General features: G+C 58.6%; 1 protein-coding gene across 1 annotated transcript in view; it reads left to right on the top strand.

The window, feature by feature from the left end:
* Positions 1 to 21875, top strand: part of JPH2 (junctophilin 2) — a 38617-nt gene that overhangs the window by 7061 nt on the left and 9681 nt on the right. The window contains exons 2-3 of the mRNA XM_068912674.1: positions 3116 to 3899; positions 21356 to 21474. Of these exons, the coding sequence (XP_068768775.1) occupies positions 3116 to 3899; positions 21356 to 21474 (903 nt within the window). The remainder of the gene's footprint in view (positions 1 to 3115; positions 3900 to 21355; positions 21475 to 21875) is intronic.

Genomic DNA, 21875 nt, shown 5'->3' on the forward strand with positions numbered 1-21875 from the left:
TTGGCGCGAGCTGTTCCCGGGTGCTGTTCCTTGCCGCGTGGCGAGGAAGGAGCCGGGTCGCCTGCGCGGCGCGCGCGGGCAGCGCGGCAGCCCCGATGCGGGAGAGGCAGCGCGCCGAGCGCCTGCCTGCCCTGCCCCGCGCGGGCTCTGCCCAGGCGCTGTCGGCTACGGCGTGGGAAGCGGCATGCACCGCTCGGTGGTCCCTCACCGGCTGGACCTCCTCCCGCCCTGGCCCCGGTGCTGGTGCCTGCTTTCCCCGCGTTTGTTTTGCCTGTCGGGGTGCCTGCCGCCTTTCGGTGCTCTCTGTTCAGCCAGACGTGGTTGGCAGCTGTGGTCACAGCACACGCAGGAGAGGAAGTATCGCTGTCCAGTACGGGCTTAAATCAGGCGGCCTAAACCACCCTAGAGGGAGGGTCTGCCCAACACGTTGTGTAGACGCACAGTCGGGGTTTACCTGTGCCCCAGGGAGAACTAGGTACCCAGATCTCTGCTGCTCGAAGGCCTGCTCTGCTGTGTGGCTTTTCCCTTCCCAGCTGGCCAGAAGGTGGCCTTGAGGCTGGTCGGGAAGGAGGGAAGGGGACAGGGGCTCGCTGGAGGCAGAGGCGGCGCTGAGCCCCTCTGTGCTGCAGGACGTGCCCCGGACGCCTCTCCCAGCGGGATAACGCGGCAGCAAGAGCAGACGGTGCCTTCCACGCGCAGGGCATCGAGCGGGGCTGGAGGTTGTCCCGTCCTGCAAGGAGCCCTCTGATGTCACCCCTGTCGCGTGTCAGCCCTGCTCGCCGGTCGCCGCCGTAGCGCAAGCAGAGATGAAGCGCTGAGCGCACCCGCTCGCCGTGCGGAGGGAGATGGGGACAGTGCCTGTGTTCTTGCTAACTCTTTAGTTTTGGTTTGGGAAGATGAGTTGTCACCGTTATACAGAGAGGGAACTGGGAGCCCAGAAGGACGAGAAGCTCGCCCAGACACCTGCGCCGGAGGGGTGCAGCAGGCCTCAGATGCGGCTCCTTGGCTCCAGCTCATGCCCAAACTGCTGACCCGGGCTGCCCTCCCCTCCGTATTTTTTCCTAATGGAGCTGCTTAAAACTATGCCAAGAAGCAGGGCGCTGCTACCTTGCTCTGGCCCCGCGCGCAGACACTCCGCACGGCCTGAATCCTCCTGACTTCTAGCAGACTCAGCAGGGAAGCCGAAGCTGAAGGCCCCGTCCCGGAGCGGCGGCGCGGGCGAGCGCGGCCCCGACGCGCCGGGGGCTGCTAGCCGCCGCAGCAGGTGCTGCCGGGCGCGGGCGCTTCTTGTCTTTCCCGGCCCCCGGCGCTGTAAGTCAACACCCCGCCGACGGGGCCAAAGAGGCTTGCAAGGAAACCTGAGGCTCGGGAGATTACGCTGCAGAAGTGGCCTGGGAGAGGGTAAAATATGCACTCCCACCGTCGCCAAAGAAGGACCGGGATTTGATCCCCGGGCAGCAGGGTCAGCCCTGGTCTCAGCAGCAGCGTCTGAACGTGCAAAGTAACGCCTTGAAGCCAGGTTGCCCTTCTTCCTGGGGGAGCAAGCGGGGGGACGTGCTGTGTCCCGCTCGCCCGGCCCCGGGGAACGCCGCCACCGGGAAGGGTTCGCGTCCCTAAAAGTTAGTCCATCCTGGTGACTCCCTGTCACTGGCTGATGAAAAGCGGGCGGTTCAGGACAGATGCCCGTGGAAATGCCCCCCGCACAGCCGGCCGCTTGCCTGCAGACGCTGCGCCCGGGAGGACACCGGGAAGCCTCTGCCCCCCGCGCCGCCCGGCCGCCGCGGAGCCCGCTCGGCGCAGGGCCGGGGGCTCCGGGGCGGCTGCCCTGCGGCTCTCGGCCAGGGCTGGCCCGTCCGGCTTCTGCCACGGGGGCCACGGGCGGCCGAGCGGAGCTGAAAGCCGCTTTTGTTTGCGGTGGTTTGCCGGTTACTGAGGCAACAGCATCTGCGGAGCGCGGGAACCGGGGCTGGCAGGGCAGGGGCTGGGGGCGCCGCGGGTCCCCGGGGCCGGCTCTCGGGACGCCTCGGCCTGGCTCAGGGTAAAGGCTTCCCCCTGGGCCGTGCCACCCACAGGAGCCCTTCTCGGGAGGGTTTTGATGCTTATAATTTAAGTCCCTTGACATCCTACTGAGAAAGGTCAGAGCTGTTGTCTTTGACTTAGTTTTCTGGAGCCTGCGTCTGCCTTCTCGCGCTCACAAGAAGGTGCAGACCTGGAAAGGGTCTGGCCCGCAGAGGAGTAATACGCTATTCCCCATCCTTGAGCTGTTCTGGTGGCTCTTAGCGGGGTCCTGCACCCCTGGGCGCAGTCCCAGAGCAAGCACGTCCCTCTCCGTGCCCTCCCCTCTGTCACACACGCAGTCTCTGAGCTGGGTCAGGAGAAGGGACATAGGGCTGTGATTTTTGGAGATGGGGACGGAGCTGGGGGAACCCTTCCCAGAGCTGCTGCTCTCCTGTCCCCTCCTTCCTGCCCATCTCTCCCTCTGTGCAGTGTGGCACACTTCTTGGTGCTGGGACCATCGACAAAGCCAGGGGCAAGACGATGCTGCTGCAGGTGCACCAGGGAACCTGGGCGATGGCCAGGTGCCCGTCTCTCGGGTCCAGAGCCCGTCCTGGCAGGCCTGTGAGTGACAAACTGCAGAGCGGGCTGGAAGGGACTGTCACCGAGCCAAGGAGAGCCGTGCCGTACCGCCTCGCGCGTACGCACAGCACTGCTGCCACCCGCCCAGTGCAGCTTGCGCTCAGCCCCACCGCGGCGGCCTCCTGCTTCCAGTTGCCCTGGTCCAAATCTGGACCATGTCCATTAAGGTTACTTTGGGCTTGCACTGGTGCAACCTGGTACCCCGGCCCCTTTCTGGTGAACTAAAGGAGACCTGTCACCCGCTCTGGTTTGTGTCCTCTGTCCTCCTTCCCCTTGAAGCTCCACTTTGGGACTGTGGCTTTTGCAAACAGATAAATGGTAGTGCAATTTGGACTTCTCTTCTCTAGAGAAGGCAAAGGTGGATACACCTCATTTAAAGCAGGCGCGACAGCGTAGCACTGGGTTTTCACTTGCTGGGTTCACCCATGCGGGAAAGGAAAAGACATCTTCTAACCAAAGTCCCTCCTCTTTCCCACAGGAACATACCAGGGCCAGTTCACCAACGGCATGCGGCACGGCTACGGCGTACGGCAGAGCGTGCCCTACGGCATGGCCTCGGTGGTCCGCTCCCCTCTGCGCACCTCGCTCTCCTCCCTGCGCAGCGAGCACAGCAACGGCACCCTGCCCCAGCAGGACTCGCCGGCCGCCAACGCCGAGAGCCTCCCCATGTCGCCCACCATCACGCGCGGCGGCTTCGCCCTCAGCCTCTACTCGGACGCTGAGGCCGGCAAGCCCAAGAAAGGGGGCCTCTTCCGCAGGGGCTCCTTGCTGGGGAAGCTGAAGAAATCCGAGTCCAAGTCGTCCCTGGCCAGCCAGAAGAGCCGCGTGAGCTTCCTCAAGAGCGAGAGCGGCATCAGCTCGGCCGCCAGCGACGCCACCTCCACCGTCAGCCTGGGCGAGGGCGCCGAAGGCGAGGAGTTCCCCCCCTTCGAGTCCGACATCGACGCCACCACCACGGAGACCTACATGGGCGAGTGGAAGAACGACAAGCGCTCGGGCTTCGGCGTGAGCGAGAGGTCCAGCGGCCTGAAGTACGAGGGCGAGTGGCTGGACAACCTGCGGCACGGCTACGGCTGCACCACGCTGCCCGACGGCAAGAAGGAGGAGGGCAAGTACCGCCACAACGTCCTCGTCAAGGGCATGAAGAAGCGCGTGATCCCCCTCAAGAGCGCCAAGATCAGGCAGAAGGTGGACCGGAGCGTGGAGGGGGCGCAGAGGGCAGCCGCCATCGCCCGGCAGAAGTCGGAGATCGCGGCCTCCAGGTAGGGGCTGTGGGCCGCGAGCGTGCAGGCACCCGGCGGTGGGGTGCCCTTGCCGCGGGCCCCTCCGGACCCCTGCCCGGCGCGCCGGCGGGGCGAAGCGCGGCTCCCCGCAGGGCGCTGCCGGAGGAGCGGGGCCGAGAGGGGCCGCCGGGGCCCCCGGGAGGCTGCTGCGCCGGGGGAACAGCTTCCAGCCTTCCCTGGTTTCCATCTCCTTTTTTAGACAAACTCACGCTTTTGGCCTCCTCGGAGTCGCGTGGCAGCGACTTCCACAGTTTAACCGAGCTCCCGATGGCCATAAGTGTCTGCTCGTGCGTGTGTTTGACCTCCTGCCCGTCGCAGCCTCTGGCCTCCCAGCGCTGTTTCGTCCCGCTGGAGCAGCTGGGGTTTTATTAATGGGGCAGAGCGGAAAATAGGGTGTTTTTGCGTGCAGTAGATCAAACAGGCTCCTGAGCAGCGAGCGTGGCGTAGTCCTTAAGGGAATCAGTCGGCTCTCCCTGCAGCCCCCCAGCTGCGGTCCAGCAGTGATTTTATGGCAGGCACAGGGTCGTCCCCGCCTCGGCCCCCCGCTCCGCGGCGGGCTGAGCTCCCTCACCCGCCGTCTGCGCAAGCCTCTCTCCCGCGGTGTTTACGCAGCTCCGAGCTTTGGGAGCACCGGCAGAGGAGCAAGGTGAGAGGACGCGGCAGGGTTTGCTTTGAAAAGCAGACAGGTGGGCTCAGCTCGTGATTAGCTGTGTTAGTAATCAGCTGGAAGTGCTAATTGCTCCACTGTTCCCCCACCAGCCAGGCAGGAGGAGGCGAAGGAGCAGTGCTCTTGCTGCTTGGTCTCCCCTCTGCCCGTTGGGGCCCTGCCGGTAGGAAAGCAGAGCGTCCGTCCTCTGGCAATGTTTCTTGCTTGTCTCTAAGCTGGTCTGGCCATGGAGCGGAGGTAGGTGCCTGGTCCCTGTGGCAGCCCTTTTCCTCCTCCCGTGCCGTGTGGGGGGGATGGAGTTGGTGGGAGCAGGCCCCTGTAGTTTGATTCGCTAAAATGGGTGCTTGGTGCCCAAACCAGTTGGTGGGGATGTCTGTAATGGAGAATGGGGGCACTGGTGGGTGGAAGTTCAGAGCCTCCTCGCTCCCCTTCTTCCTCAGGGAGATGCGGTTGTGAAAGTCCTCATGGTTTTCATCTCACCTCTCTACTGAGACCCTTCCCTGCCTGGCTGTCGCTCAGCAGCGATGGAGATCTCCATCCTTTGGAGCCAGGGCCATCCAGGCTGGACGTGCCCAACCCCGCTTCAGTTTGGATGGGGCGCCCTGTGCTTGCTCTCTGCTCCCCTTTGGGGTTTAGCTGGAGTCAGGCTCACTGCGATGCTTGACACGATCTCAGAGCTCCGGTCCCAAGTTATGGCCTTGCTTTTGGGGGCCACAGAGTTTCTCTTTGCTCCTGCAGACCGGCGTGGTGGGAAGTGGCGTGAGCGGGGTCTCCTGGGTGCGATCCCGGGGCTCTCCTGCCTCGCTCCTTTTTACGGCCATTCTATGAACCTTACTTTGTTATCAGGCAAACCTAGGAGATACCTGCAGCCAGGAAGATGCCCTATTTCAACCCCCTGACTCTGCCTCCTGCCGCAAACCCTTTAGAGAAAGCCCAGCTCTACGTTGCCGGCAGCTGTTTCGGCTCCAAGCGTTGCAGGAACAGGCTTGTTTGCAGCCAGGCTCCGTCACCTCGGAGACCGGCAGAGAGAAGCCGGCAAGATTTCAAGCGAAAGCCGTGCAGGGACAGCTACAATAAAAATAACAGCGTGCCGTGGTGTGAGCGGGCAGGCAGCGAGGGGCAGCGCAGGCTCAGCCCGATACCGGCGCTCACGGCACCCCGGAGGAGTGCGCGCGCCCGTGCTGCTCCCCAGCCATAAATAACGAGGTTAGAGCTGCAAAAGCTGCTCCCTGACAGCTCGGTCGGTTTATAGAAGCCTCTTTTTATTATACACTATTTACACGTTGGATCAAAAGCGGTTTGGCAGTGTTTTCCATCAGGGGCTGGAATGCGCCCGCTGCCCTCGCGAGGGACTGCAGCCCTCACGAGCGCGGCTTGGAAATAATTTCCTATTAAGGAAACCTTGGAGTTGGAGGAAATAAGACGTTAGAGCCATTTTCCTCAAGAGAGTCCTCCCCTCGCAGAGCTTGTGTAATGCAACTGGTGCGGCCGGGGAAGAGGACGCAGCCCTCTCCGGCCATAAATCTCCTCTGATCGCGTTCCCCTCGTTCTTCACGGGGGGTTTTGCCTGCAGCTGAGGATGGTGGTTGCTGCAGCTCCTAGAGGGTGGCCGGTGGCTGCGGAGCAGCTGCATCTGGGTTTCCCCCTTAGGGCATCCCCAAAAAGCATTTTACAGGACCAAGCTGGTGCTGCTCAGATATCCAGGGCTTCAGCAGGCTGAGCTCTGAACGCAGCTAGTACCAGACCTGCTGCAAAGGGGAGAATTGTCTTTACTTTCTTTTAACTTTAATTTGCTGTTTCGGTTAGCATGTCTTCTTGGAGCAGGTTGCACTGTGCAGAGCTGCTGCCTTTTAAAAACCTGATTCACGTGCTGCTTCCTTCTTTTAGCTCAGCTTTGTAGTCAAGAGTAAATATATTGAATATCACTTAGAAAGCCTCTTTAGATGTAATCCCAGCTCCGTCACCAGCTTTCTCTTTGGCCTTGGCCCCTGCCTCAGTGTCTACACCCGTGACAGTAAATAATTGTGTATAGATTTTTGGGAACTAATTGCTAAGGTTTATAAAAGGGCTGTACTGCCATTAGCACCTTCCTGGCTTGTAACCACAAGGTGGAGTTTTCCAGCTTGGGTGTTTGCGTTACTCCTGGGACTGCGGCGTCCGTCTCCTTGCCGCCCCGAGGGCGTTTGGCCCTAGGCAGCGGCACTGTGATCCCCAGCTCAGCGACACACGCGGGAGCCTGTCAGAGGGCGCAGGCTGAACCTGCGCGTCTGAAACGCTTCACCTTGCACCCGTCCTGGCTCGGAGCCGTGTCAGCCCCGGGAGCTGTGCGCCGCAGCCTGACTCCCGGCTTTTAGGTGTTGTCCTGATGACTGTGCGTCCCTGATGGGTCTCATCCCTTTCCTGACCCAGATCCCGCGGCAGCTACAGAACTCACCCCTGCTTTCGAAAGCCTCCCGCCTCCTTGTTTCCAGCCAGAGCTGCCTGGAGTATCTCTGCGTTCCCCGCTCAGCAGCCGTCCATATCCCAAACGCTGTGTCCCGAAGCCTGCGGAGACCAGCTGCTGAGGCTGCCCATCCCGACATGTCCTTGAATGGATGCCGCTCGTATTTCACCGCTGGGCTGGCTACCCGAGGCGGGATAAACTCGTTTCATGGTGGAGATCGCCCTAAGGCCAAAGGGGGTCTTTCATGTGTGAGGACAATGAACAAGTGGCCTCATCTTAGCGGGCCAGCGGGTTTCACTGGGGCTGGCAGGTCTCAAAGTTAGGAGCTGAGACTTGTGGATTACCCCAGAAGCAACACTAATGTCAAATTCCTGTTTGCCAAGTGCCAAGATTTCAGAGGAGAGAAAACAGGGGGATTTACCTCCCCCAGTCCCCTGTGAGCCCTGGGGATTGCTTTGCTAACGGCACCCAACCGTGATTCCCGCTGTCAAAATCGCCTCACCCAAAGAAATGTCTTTGAGGCCACGTGAATCCTTCCTTCGCGGAAGGTCTGACATATCTCTATGTGAGACTATCGTTAGGAACTAATTACTGTGGCCAAGCAAACAGACTGTGCAGAAGCATGACTAAATCCATGCACTTTTGCTGTAGGAAAGTCTGATTTTTTTTTTTTTTCCATGGGCTTCTGGCACTCAGGGGAGCCCCTTGCAGAGCTAAACTAATGTGGCATCCAGTCTTTCACTGTTTGGGAGTGAAACGTCAAGGGAAGACCGGAATTCACTGTTTTTGTACCATAAAAGGCTCTTTAAGGCAAAGAAACCTAGAGGAAAAACAAGGCCGAGTGCTGGCAGCTGTGCAAAGCCCTGCCTGTTGCACCTTAGGAATCTCAGGCATGCTACCAAAATATGAAGATACGCAAGGCTGCAGCGCTCTGCGGCACGGCCCTGCTGATGTGCGTTCAGAGCCTGGCACGTGTCTAGTGTGTGACAGTGGATATGCACGTGGTGGCAGACCGGGGATAGCGAGCATAAGAAAACCATCCTCTTCCTCCTCTTGTGCACGTCTCCAGTGCAAGGGTGTCCATGCGACTGGGCTTTGGTTTGCAGGTCCTCCCCTCTGCATGCTTGGTTTGGCTTTTCTGGCTGTAACTCTGGACCTGCCGATGGCCTCGTCCTTCAGGCTGCTCTGGCCTCATCAGGTCCCTCCTAAATTTCTCTCAAGGTGAAAATCTAGCTGCTTTCCACGTTAGGCAACAGGCTGCGGACAGAGTTGGTGTTGCCTTGCTGTGGCCTGAGGGAATAGCGATTTATTTATTTATTTATTTATTTATTTTCATGATTTCAGTGAAACTGTTCGATAGGAGGTAGTGCTATCCCAGCCATAGCCATGGCCGCAGGCTTCCCGTGCCGGGCTGTGCCCGGCTGCCGCTCGCCAGGACGGGTGTCTCGGCACAGCCTCGGCGGACACGCGGAGGCCGCGAGCAAAGCCTGGTTCCCGCTGGCCAGGCAGAAACGTGGGGCGCATCCATCCGGAAAGCTTGGGGGTCAGCTAATGGGGTGAAGCTCGTGCGAGCTAAAGTATCTTGAACCCTCCCTGCCGTGGCTGCTGTTCAGGAGAAAAATAGCCTGAAAGCTCTGAATGCGCCTCTGCCCCCGCAAACGGAGACCGCGCTGCTGCTGCCTGCAGACGGGTTAGCGTGCGTCCTACGACGGCCGCTGGCTTTACCCCGGACTGCTGATGCCCCCGGGCTGTTGTGAGCCCTCCGATCCCAGCAACTCCCGCGGGAGCCGAGACGCAGCCGGCCCCTGCGGCGCCCCGTGCCGGCGTTAACGGCCGAGGTGCCCGTTTCCCTCCTGCCTTCCTCCTCCCCGCGCTCGCCCTCTGCCTGAGTCTGGGGGCTCGTTCAGAAACGCGCCGGGGTCGTGGGAGCCCAGCTGGGAAGTCGTTTCCCAGTCACTGAAGCAGGGAAGTTGGCTCGAGGGCGGACGGCTAGTCCGTCCCCTGACAGCCGCCGGGAGGAAAGGAAACAGCCGCCGGGGAGCGGGACGTCGGCCCCGATGCCGAGGGCCTTCGCGAGAGGTGCCAGGGGCGTCGCCGCGATGAGAGTCGCCGCGATGAGGACCGCCGATGGGCTCCTTTGGGTTTTCCACCCTGGCAGCCCAGCTTTCGGCTACCCCAGGCCCAGGTAGCAGCGTCGCTTTTGGCCCGCCTTGAAGATGAGTACCGCAGCTTGCTCCGAGGTCCGGGAGGCCGCGGCTCCGCTGCTCTGCCTCGCTGAGCTAGCCTGGCTGGCGTCGCGCCGTCGTCTCGCGCGCGCCGCAGGGCCGGCGCGGGGCACGGCTGCCGGGCGGATGCTCCCGGAGGCGCGAGCTGCCCCAGGGCCGCTCCGCGAGACCGCAGAGCGCGCGCGCGCGCCGCGCGGGGAAAGGGGTGCCTCCCCAGGCAGGCAGCGGGATGCGGGCGGTGGTCGGCTTTCGTCTCCTCCGAAATCAAATGAAATGAGCACGTGGAGGAGGCGCAGGGCTGGCTGCGTCTCGAGGGTCTCCCCCGGGTCGGGGGGACGGTCTTCGCTCTGCAGGTCTGTACGCTCAGTAGCTGCGTCGCGAACCAGAACAGATCTCCTTCCTAGCGCGCGCGGGGGGACCGAAGCAGCAGCGCGAGCGTCGCGCGTCCCGGCTCTGTCCCGCTCGACTGGCGGCCGCTGTGACCTTCCTGCTGCCTCTCGTCGTGCTTCCTAGTGACCTGGACCACAGTCGGTGAGGGGACCTCGCGACGCCCGCTGTAACACGAGGATTTGGCCAGTCCCTTCGACAGTTTGAAAGGCGCGCGTCCTGTTAACGCACCTGAAACATGCCTGCCAAATGCCATAGGAGCAATGGGAAATCAAAATATGAAAGATGGTAAAGACGTCACTGCCGTGCTTCGCCTGTTTATCTTTAGATGCCAGCCCCAAAGTCGCCGAGAAGCTGGAGGGTACGACTGAAAATGAATATATTTATAGCTTTTGTTAACTGTACTCCCTACCGAGGGCCTACGTTACTACCACTTGAACAGATGCCTGTAAAAACGTCTAGACTGGGTTTGAAATGTCGGGCGTTAACATCCCTTATCGCAGGGTGTGACCTGTGCGAGCGCGGCCGGCTGAAGGCTCGGGGTGAGGCGGGGGCCGGGCCGGCCCTGGGCCTCGGGGAGGCCCTTTGCGGGCCGGGCGTAGGCCTCGCTCCTGAGGCGGTTTGTTGCCCGCTTTTGAAGCCTGGCTGGGTTTGCAGGCCGCACGCAGCACCTGGGGGGCGCGTCTCCGCTCTCCCTTGCGGGACTGCCGCCAGCAGAGAGGCGGCCCCCGCACCGCTTTGCCAGCCCCCCTGCGCCCCCGGGCGCTCGGCGCGGCGGGCCTGCCTGCACCTGCGATCTTCGGGGCTGTGCCCGAACTCGGGAAGTCTGGCAACGAGAGTATCCTAGGGATTTTTTTTTTTTTTTTAAACGTCCTTTTGCAGCCTGGTTTCCCCCGGTTTTGTGCCGAAGCGTGAGAGGCGGCGGCGGGAGGAAGCCTGGCGGACGGGCCGGGGCCGGGGCAGGACGCGCCGCTGGGCGCGCTCCTCTCTCCCGCTCTCCCAGCAGAGGCGTTTCTCGTGAGGCTCCGTGTGTTTGGAAAGCGGATAATCTTGCTTGGTTAATTCTCAATTAATAGAAATTCGCTCGCTGGCGTTTATTTTAGCATTGAGTGAGGTGCGGGGGCTGGGGCTGTGCCTGGGAGCCCGGGGCTGCCCTGCTCCCCCCCCCCCCCCCCACCAGCACCAAAAATGCCCGTTCCCCTCCCGTGCCACAAAATGAATGAAGGTCTTTTCCCATTCGCCTCTGCTGAGCGCGACTGAGCTGCTCTGCGGGGCTCACCGCGATGAAGCTGGACCGAGGACGAATGCCGAGAGGCACGTCTTCGCCCCTCCTTCCCGGCGGCTGGCCCCGGGGCCCAGGCGTGGACGCGAACGTCCCCCCGCGCCTTGCGTCACGGCTGTCCTAGGTCATCGGGGGGCTTGGTTTTGCTGTTTTAGCAAACGACGCCTTGCCGGGAACCTCGAGAAACAATCCTTGTGCTTTCAAGGTGACCAAGGCTCCTTTTAGTAATATATCCAACTGAAAAAGGAGCTGAAATAAGCAAATTGTGTTTCCTAAAGGAAAAAAATAAACGGAGGAAATGCTTTGTTGTCTTTCAGGATTCCCCAGAGGACCACTATCAGGCCATTAAGAAACAGTCCCCGTTTCAAATCGCTGCCCGTCCGTCAGCTAGTTCGTGCCCCCCTCCCCGGCGCTGGCGTCTCCGTTAATCACGACGGAGGTGCCGGGAGGAAGGGCGCGAGGAGGCGTCGGGGGCTTCGGTGCTGGAGACGTGGCGAGAGGCTGGGGGAGCCGGGGGCGGCTCCCTCAGCCCCGGCGGCTGCGGGCGGTTTGGTGCCTCGCCGCGGGCGAGCGGCAGGGTGTTTCTGCCGGGCTAGAGGAGGGCCTGGTCCCCGCTGCGGCCCTAGAGCGCGCCCGGGGCTGGGGCTCTGCGCGTCCCTCGCTTGAGCCGATGGACATTCGACGAAGGCGACGAGAGGAAGCTGTTAAACGCTAGGAGCTCTCGCTCATGGCGTTTAGACCTAGAGATGCCCATCTGGCCCGCGGTGGCCTTCGGAGGTTGCCGCTCTCGCTCGGCAGCCTGAGCGTGCCGGGGAGCGCGTGCAGCAGGGCTCTGGGCAGAGCAAAGGGGAACGGCTGATGCACGGGCTGGTTTTGTGCCGGTTTTAGAGGAGGAAGGTGCATGCCTTGGGCGGACGGGTTGGTACCCCTGCAAGAAACCCTATGCACCCGGCCTGCCACTGGAGCAAACTCGCGTAGGCCGCACCTACGTTGCGCGCCGCCGAGGGCGCAGCCTCCCAGAGGCTGTTTCTAGCCCGTTTTTGCTGCGGAGGTGCAGACACCACCGTCCTCGCTGCCCTGAGCTGCTCCTCGCTGCCTTCTCGCTGCTGGAGTCCAGCAGGGACGAGACTGCGGGATTTGGGTCGGCAGCTCGTTGTCCTCGTCCACGCGCAGGGCACGGGGACAGGTAGCAGAGCCGGGATCAGGAAACCCGGCAGAGCCACGCGACTCGTCCGACGGCTCCGCAGCGTCGCTCCCCCACGGGTGAGGACGTGTGCATGGGGGCTCCGCTGACTGCGGAGACTCGGTGCCGCAGGACGAGTAAACGCGTGATGTATTAGACCTCTTTTCAGCTCTTTCCCAGAACTGCCTCATCTGCAGCCCGAGCTGGCCGTGGCTCTTGTGGAGTCGGAGCACTAATGCTGACGCATTTTTTGGCTTTGCGCGTTTATTGTGGTGAGATGTATTTTGACCTCAGAAGAGGGTGCACAGAGCTTTATCTCCTTTCCACCCGCCTTGCCTGAATTTTCTTAAACTCGTTCATGCCCTATTAGGGTAAGAGGGAGCGCGCGCTTCTAGAAGCTCCGAGGAGAAAGCATCTGTTGACAGCAGGCTGCTTTCTCCATGGCTTCCTGGGTCTCTCGGTTTGAACCAGGAGCAGCTGAGGCTTGCGGGGATCCTCTAATGAGAAGCAGTCAGGAGACCAGCACATCAGTCCCAGAGATGGATATGCTTCAGGCGGCCGGCCGTGCGGAGGAAGTGGGATTAATGGCCTATTAAGTCTGACCTAGTGGGAAATCCTTATCTCAACAGCTTACCAACACAAAAAGGGAAAAATGAAGCGTGCCTTTAATCTGCAAAATGACCGTGGTAAATGGTAACTTCTTGCTCGATTGATCCGCTCCTGCGTGGGGCAGGGAGGAGTTGACTCCCGTCCAAATGCTTGAAATCAGCAGGCAGGAAGCCATGGTTTAAAGTCATCCATTTCAATCGGGCTTTGCGCGGAGGTTATCGTCATTTCAGTGGAATGTGAAAGAGGCTTATCTATAAAAATAAAATATATTTAAGTAAAATGTCCAATTTACATATAAAATCTGAGATACAGAAAGCCTCCCTGCCTGGGGGAGGGCGGCGCATTTTTTCAGCTTACCCTGGTACGGAGCCAGAGCCTTTTGGCCTGCCGACTATGAGTTTTTTCCAGTTTTGCTTCCATAAGGCCCGCTGAGCTTTCGCAGAGCGCAGAGAGGGACCTGGCGGCTCATGGTTCCTGCGTGTCCTCGGTAGCTCTCGGCGCAGACGTGCTGAAGATGCTGGTGCTGCCGGCCTGGGCGGTGGTCTGGGAGCTGTCTCAGCTCACTGCGTAGTTGTCGTAATTGTTTCATCTGGACTTCGAATCTGTGAATTGCTGCTCGAGAGCCCCATAGGACTGGTAGAAAAATTCCTCTGCCTTTAATTGTGATGAATGATTGGGCTTCTGACCAAATGCCTTATTTTAAGAAATCTGCCTGGTTTCATTTCCTCAAAAAACTCCAAGTTTTTTCATTTTGGCTGGGGAAAAAAATCGCAAAGCAGATACTGTATTTCCTCACTTTTTTCAGCCCGTTGAGTTTTGGGCTGGATTGCTGAACTCTGAAATACCCTTTGAGTTAAAAGTGGCTAAAACTTTTTATGGAAAAAACAACGTCATGGAGAAAACCCTTTCTGACCCAGCTGACTGGCAGGCTGGCAATCGGGTAAAACATGCTCGGATTGAGAGTGGCGTCCGTCTGACAGAAAGTGGGGCCGGACAGGAGCTCCTGGGTCAGCCTGGGCTCCCGTGAAACGAATGAACGCTGCTGCTTTGCTATTTTCTTGGAATTAGGAATTAATTCCCGCCTGCCCTTGGCAAGGAATAGCCTAAGTCAGTTCAGTGTTGGTACTGAGGCCTGGAGGGGCTGAAGATTGGAAGACCCTGACTGCACGTAAAGAAGCCCTGATGCATTTATCAGGGGGATAAGCAGCATGCTTTGATCTTGCTGCAGTAGCTAATTAAGTAAGGGTCTCCAGAGCATTAGCCGAGCCCCTTTTGTTATGTTATGGTATAAACTGAAATAAATCACTGGCGTGTGTGCATAGTCCGAAGGCTGTGCAGCTCCGGCTGCTGCTGAAGAGGGGGTCAAAACCACAAGCAGGTCACTCGCTCCTCCGCACTCAGCCGTGTCCCACTCCCTGCTCTCCCCGGGCAGGACCGGGGCAGGAGGCACTCCTGCTGTAAGCTACAGCATCCCTCCTTTTCCCTGCAGCTAGCTCTGCCGATGGTCTCCCGAGGTGCTTCCCAGCTAGGCTGAGGCACAGCATCTCTCGCAGCCTGGCGGGTGGCCCCAGCCTCTCCGCGTGGCCCTAAGAGCAGGAAGAGCAGAAGCAGAGTGCGGAGCTGCGTTTCCATCATCCCTCGGCCGCAGGGCTGGAGCCCGGAGGCCGTGCGGGTTCGCCCGCCCCGGCTCCCGCCACGGCCCCAGGAGCGTGCTGGCAGGCCCTGGCTTGCACCGACCCATTTTGAGCTGGCTCTGGGCAGCTGCTGGCTGGAATCCGAGGTCTCCGCACAGGGCCTGCGGGTGAAGGAGCCGAGCAGCTGCCGTCCGTCGCGGCCCCACGCGAGCCGGCACGGCCGTGCGCCACCACGGCTGCTCCCCTCCCTGCATCGCTCGGCTCGTGGAGTGAGCAGGATGAGCTGCACAAAGTTAAAGCAGCAAGTTTCCCCTGTGCAGGATGAGGATCCTTGCGTAGTCGTCCTATTGAGGACAGCTGCGGATCTGTCTGCTGGGAGATTAATGTCACTGTAACTGTGCTGTGGGGACGTATCCTTTGGTAAGAGATGCAAGTGGTTTCAAGCTATTTAGAGCTGAGGATAACATTTCGGTATTTTAAAAATTCACCGAGTAATCATAAAGACTAATGCTTGCTGAGCTTGTTAGGTCGCGGTGCCAGGCCTGTGCCCCTGCAGCGCTCTGCAGGGAAGGATGCTCTTCTCCCAGACGAACGGCCTGTGCAGCGCCCTTTATGCTGAAAGGAAGGAGAAAAGGTCCTATTGATCCAGCTAAGCAGGCTGGGTATTTACATAGTGGGATGACTTTTAAATAAGAGCTGATACACTGAGTGAAAATCTTAGGGCATTTCATGAACTGTTTGCATGGAAAAGGAGACTGGAAGGCAGAGCACTTCCACAAGGTCAGGATGGTTTATCTTTTTGGATTTCTTTTCTAGTGATATAGGGGTGTTTCCTTTAGGAGGTGGTTTGTGTTGATTTATGGTGTAAGTCATTATGTAGATCATACCCTGCAGGTGCAAAGCGCTTAATGCAAACCAGCAAAGACTCTGCTCAAGGATGTCAGAGTCTGAATTGGATGGATACCATGCACACAAACAGCAGAACAAAAAGAGCAAGCGGATAGTGAAGTGGATGTATAGCTCTTAGGGCAGGAAGCCCCTGGGATGGGATGGACGGACGGGTTTGACTGTGGGACAAGCAAGGGATGCAGCGCCATGGACCAGTTACAGGCAAACGAGGGGAGCAGGTGATGGAGGTTTGCTGGTACCTACGTGTGTACGGAGGCAGACATGAGGGAGAGGCGAAAGGGAGATGGACTGGAAGGGCAGGAGGAAAAGGCTGCCCCAAGGATAGAGGCAACATGAATACAAAGATGGTGCTAAAAAGAGAGAAGCCAGAGAGCGTGTCTGTTCTGCTCAGATGCTGGTGCGTCCTTTCCCTCCGCAATGCGAACACAGAAGTGACCACGTTACCGTTAGTAAAAGCACTTCTCCGTCTTTCCTTTTATCCCTGAGCACTACAGATGTCCCTGCCAAGACAAACTATTCTTCTTAAATTTCTTCAGAAGGGCAAAACACCACACACCTGATTTTTGGAAAGCGCTATATTTGCTTGTGTTCCCCGCGCCGTGTTATTGCTGTGCTTGGAGTGCAGCACGTGCCGATTGCCGCTGAGCAGGGCTGGCGGTGAGAGGGACCTCCCGCAAGCCACGGTCTCACTGGCAGAGGCACTTGTCCATGTCGGACATGGCAGCGATCCTGTGGGCAGTTCCGCTTTCCTCTCCGCTTCCTCAGAAACCTGCGACCAGTCTGTCCTGGAGAAGGAAGGACGGTGCTGGATGCATCCCTCTTTCCATTAGTATGTGCATGTGAAATAGGTTGGGCAGAGAGCTGAGCTCTTCCCCTATTTCTAGCTACAAGGTCATCTCTGCACCTGTAGGTGCCCCAGCCCCGTCTGGTATTTGCAGTATTCTCTACTAATTCCAGTCTCATTTACAGTCTAATCCAATGTGGATGTGCAAAACCACATAAACCATCCGAAGAGACAGGCTTGCGGGCTTGGCTTTGGGTCTCACCTGTTAGCAGCCACGCTCAGCTGCGGCTCGTGTATCCCCATGGGATTTTAGTAGCAGTCAGAGGAATGATTTGGGCAGCGTTTCTGGGAGACGGCCAGGAAGGACGGACGCGGTGCTCCGTCCGCACACTAATACAAAAACAATTAGAGTGTCAGAGCTGTGCCAGAGGAGCAAACGACACGGCAGACGCGTTTAACCCTCCCTCTCCCACCCGTGCGGCCGCAGCTCGATGCACCCCTGCCCGGGGAGGCAGCGTGGTCCAGAGCCATCACCGCGAACCGGCTCGTCCTGCAGGCGTAAAACACAGCAACGTGGTCCAAGGGCCGGGCCGGGCCGGCGGGCTGCCTTCATCGCGGACGTGCCTCCTCCTCGTCTCGCCGTGGGGCTCCAGAGAATTCACCAGAGCTATTTTTAGCTGTGCTGCCTGGGGAGACAGTCAAGGATGAAACCGGGAAGCTTCCTTCTCCTGGCTCTTACGGGCTTGTTCGGGGCAGGAGGCTCTGGCATTGGCTTCGAAAGGCCCCTCTTTGTATTGATTGCCCTCCGCTGGATGTGTTTAATGTTCGTGGTAATTTTCCAGCACTGCTTTGCAAAAGGGCTTTTGAATTCTGCCGCTGGGTGCTCTAAAATTCTTGGTCTTGTTGCAGTTTCACCCTTCCTTCTGCCCTCCTCCAACTTTCTCTTCTGCTGGTTTTTGCACAGGCTGTTTTCAGCTGACGGCTGACCGCACATGGAGCGGTAAATGAAACAAACGTGGCCCCGATTCAAGTGCTGCCTGAAAAACGCTGAATTTATATTCCTGTCATGGAAAGCTGGCATACTTCTATTTGCAAAAGCTGATTCTATTTTTTTGAGTAGATCTTGCTGAAGAAGGAATTCTTCCTCGTATGTATTTCATATCTAAGGTTCAAAAATCACCTTACTGCCTCCCTCAAACCTGCCTGAGGCTCTTTTTTACCGCCGTGCCCTGCAGCCCTGGGGCCATGGTCAGGGAGAGGCTTTGCTGCTGCCTGGCGCGGGCGCTGGACTCCCCCAGGGCGGCTGGTATTTGCCTACCTCTTTGCAGCTGAGACCGAGTTTTTTTCTTTGTGTTGAGCTCCCAGGCACTGCCAGCCATGCAAATAAATAAAAAATCCAGAAACACTCTATAAAAGTTAGATGTTGTTATGGCTGGGCCCTTTCTTGCAGACTGCGCTTTGTCACTGTGTGACCAACTCCTCAGCAGAGCTTTTGGGTGGCAGCAGCGCAATGTCTCCGTGACCCAGACCTTCGTCACCTGGTGGCCTCCATAATAAATGACCTAAGCGACAGCGGGACCAGAGCAGGGTATCGGCATCACCACCGAGGGAGGAAGCTCCTGGCGCCAAGGCGGAAAGGAGGGCTCGGGGCGGCCGCAGCCCATGTTGCGCCGCTGCCTCTGCCAGCAGGCCGGCAGGGCCACCACGTGGGGCAGCGGAGGTGCCAGATTTGATGCTGCAGCTGTGCTCATCTTAGTTCCCCCCAAAACAAGGAGCTTCTGGAGGGCTTTGCAACTAGTGGGACAAGAGCAGAGCTCAGGCATGTCGCGCAGAGCGGGCGGACCGGGGCAAAACAGCAGTTGCTCACGTTTCCAGAGCGGGGGGGGGGATCCCAAAGTCAGATGCCCTCTGATTTGATGCCATCCGATTTGCAGTCGGAGCTCTGAGACGGGCTCAGGAAGCTGAGACTCAGGCCTGGCCGCGCTGCGTCTGAGGACTAGCTACCAGCCCTTCTTGCCTTGCCAGCTGGACGGTGTCTGCTGCCTGCCCTGCCCCAGCGCCGAGCCCGGTCCTCCTCCGCTCCCTTGGAGAGAGCGGCAGGCTCCCCGCCAGCTCCTGCCTCGCACGGGGCTGGCTCGGGAGCTGCCCCGCGGCCTCCCTGGCCTCGCGCCCGTCTCCGCCAAGGCGGTGCATTGCGGAGCCCCGCTGGGCTTTCGGTCGCAGTGATTCGCGGTCATCGGCACCTCGGCTCCTCCGAGCTGGACAGCGCACGAGGACCCACAGCATCGCTGCAGCAGCCGCAGCAGCCCGGCCGTGGTCTCTCCTGGCATTGCCGTCTCTTTGCCTGCGGGAATTGTGTTATTTGAACCCCACACAGCAGCCAGATAAGATCCTCCAGCTTCTCCAGGAGAAAGGAAATCTCCAGCTACCAAACAGGGGCTTCCAGGAGATTAGTGTAATCAGGAGCTGCCGTGTCGCATCCAGCGCCCTCAGGCTGCTCCTCTGCTTTATCCCCATTGCTGGGCAATGGCAGAGGAGGCCAAGAGCTGCTGCACCCGTGTTTGGTAACACTTCGATGTTACCATCGCAGAGTCCTGCTCTGTGCCCTGCTAGTGGAGAGGGGCAGTCGCCAGCATCACATCGGCTCCCAGACTACCTTTTTAGAAGTCCCCTTTGGGAAAGGATCCCTCTGCTTCCGGGAGCTGCTGCTCCCCTCCCAGCAGGAGCCTGGTGGCTACTGGTCTGGGTGGGAAGTGTCCAGTATAGTCTATGCCTGTTCAGCGAGCGGTTGAAAGGGAGGATTTTATCTCCATGTGATGAATCTCCTATGCCAAGATGGACAGGATGGGTCTCTCCCCAGAGACCTGTCTCTATCCCCAGGGATAGACCTGTCTCTATCCCCTGTCTCTCACCCCCCCAGCTGTGGCTTCCCCAGCCATGAAACGGGGAGACCCTGGAGGAGCTGTTGAGGGCGTTTTGGATCAGCCCGTGGGCCGATCTGGGGCTCCTGCACCGCACACAGAGCACGCCAAGTCCACTCCGATTCCCCTGGCACAGAAAGCACAGAAGCATCCCCCGTGGCCCCTGCCAGATTATAGTGGAATTAATCATGCTGATTATATGCTACCAAAAAAGGAGGTGCTTGCTCTGTTCTGAGCTGCCCCAGACCTCCTGCTTGCAAGCAGAGGCTTAAAATTGCTGTTTTCTGCCTCATCACTTAGCCTCTCTGGGTGTTTCAGGAGCTGTAATAATTTTGGATGAAAAGACCAAGAATGACAGCAATCCCAACCAGCTCAGCTTGCCGAGAAAGCAAGCAGATAACGCGCCAGCGTAGGCAGGGAGGTGAATCATGTCTCCGGCAGACTGGGATAGCGTCCCAGAGCGAGACAGGCTGAAACAGAGCAGAGAAGCTCTGCTCCCTCTTCCCTGTCACAGGGCCCTGCACAGCATTTTCGGCTCCCCGTCAAGTCACACTGTTGCCAGTCCTATCAATTGGGATTGATGCCCTAAACGTAATTCTTTCCCCACACCCAGCATTGTGTGGATGTGGGTATGTATATATATCTTCTACCTTATAAGGGTTTCACAGCAGCATTTCTGTCACTTTTCATTGCACCTGTAAAGTATTTGGACTGAAGCTGCTCTTGTCTGCTTACTGCATTTCTCTGATGTGCAAAAGGAGGAATCCTGGTATCGTGGCTGACTTTTGTCAGGCCAAAAATTCCTCCAGAGAATTTTCATTACTGGGGTGGGAACTGCATCTTTCCTCATTTTTTTTGTCCTAAAACACTACCAGCTACCAACCTGAATCTGAAAAGGATCTTTGGGTGTCATTTGAATAGCTCGTCAGATACCAGAAGACCGCATTAAAGGCTGTAATTCATAGTGAATTGGCATTTGGAGGCTGTTAACTGCCCATCTAACTCTCCATGCCAAAATAATGTGGCTTTGAATGTGCAGCCAGTGTTTTCTGCATTATGTCCAGGGCAGGAGATCCTGGGAGCCTCTGGAAACACGTCGATGAGAGCACTGGGAAAGCAGATCTCCACGAGCCATGGGTGGAATGACACAGCTGGGGACACGGTGCTTTGCCCTCCCTTTATTTTAAGGTGCTATTTCGCTGTTTGAAGTCAGCTTCCTCCTAGATAGCAAGCAGCTGGGCAGCAAAGCGAGCCTCGCTCTTAGCATGAAGATCACAGGGTCCGGGGCACGAGGCATCTGAGGAATACAACAGCCGGCGCCGAATACCTCGGATAGCAGCATGGAGCGAGGAGGGTGTGCGCCGCGAGGAAGGGAGCGGGCGCAGGGCGCCAGGTTGCGACGGAGGAGATACCCATGCCTTCCCTAGCACTTCTCCTGTGACGAGAGCAGCTTCCCGGGCTGACCAAGGAAAGGAGCCCATGGGCAAGCTGTGTTGTTTGCTGGAGAGCTGAAGGAGAGAAATTCAGGATAAAAGGCGACCCAGCAGGCTGAGCAGAGGTTACGCGTGTGCAGTTAAGCTGATACTGGCTAGGTACAACAGCTCAGGGCTGGCGGTGTTCAGCTGCCATGTCTTTGTCCCCGTTGCTTCGGTCTTGTGCTCTGAAGCTGCCCCGGTGATGGGATGGGGGGGGGAAGGTCCGCGAGGTGCCCGCTGCGGAGTGGGGTCCGGTCCAGCTGCTGCGTCTCGCTGGCTTTTCCACCACGCTGGGTCTCACTGCTGGGGCAGCTCTGGAAAACACCACATGCCACAGGCTGCCACTGAGCCTCGGTTTCTTGGGGCGTATGGCTTAAGGTCTCCCTCTGAGCAAGGGTTTCGGTGCTCGGGAGCGCCGTGGCCAGCCTGTTTGCAGCCCCTGCTGCCGAGCTGCAGTACGTCACACAGTCACGTTTGCAAATATGCTTGCCTTGTTTCCTTGTGTGGCAAAGCGCAGCTTTCATAGACGAATTAGCCTTTAGCATTTGTGTGCCTTATTTGTTGAAAATGTTGTCTTTTGGCCTCGAGTGCTGGGTTTTTCAGCTGCAGCAGGCAGGCTCTGTGTGCTGCCTGCTCAGTCTTCGGTGTTGCTCGTCAGGGCAGTGCGCGCAGCTTGCTGCAGCCACGCAGAGGCGCCCGGTGCCTCTGCAGCAGCAGGCACGGTGCTCCGACCCCGGCAGGTAACTGTCCTGTGTCTCCGCAGTCATCCCGGGAACCTCAGGAGAAGAACCGCTCTCTGATTATGCCAGATAGACTGATTTTATTTTGTTGCTTGGCACTGACACTGTGGCCCATGCTCGAGGCAGGCCAATGTCAGCTGGGATGGTACTGACTGTCGCCCCTGTTGTCTCTGCAGGACGGCTCACGCCAAAGCTAAGGCTGAAGGGTCCGAGCAGGCAGCCCAGGCAGCTAACAACGAGTCGGGCATAGCCAGGATGATGGCCAGGGAGCTCTCTCCAGACTTCTACCAGCCAGGTAAGATTAGAAGCGTCTCAGTTTCCTCAGGGAATCTGTTCAAATGCTTCCCCCACTTTAGATCTCGAGGAGTTTCCCTCCTGTCTATCCTAAATCTGCTTTCCTGCAAGCTCAGCCAACCCCCATTCACGTGGAGTATAAATGATTGCTGTCCTGCTTTACCCCAATGTTTTACCTCTTGGAATATGTCAACATATCCTGGAGGAAAACCCTGTAGTCCTTCAGCTTCTCCCTTTGTTCCCGTACTGTTGGCCCATCATCTCAGCTGGCTCCAGGTCCTCTCCAATCTGTGCATGGTAAGTCTGCCCCTGACCTGGCCAGCCGAGTGTGGCTGAAGCCTTCCCAGCACCAGGCAGAGCCGTGAGCTCAGGTCTTATCTGCAGCTCTCCTGCTGATACGTC

Source organism: Struthio camelus, chromosome 18 (assembly GCF_040807025.1).
Source record: "Struthio camelus isolate bStrCam1 chromosome 18, bStrCam1.hap1, whole genome shotgun sequence".
Taxonomy (NCBI): Eukaryota; Metazoa; Chordata; class Aves; order Struthioniformes; family Struthionidae; genus Struthio; species Struthio camelus.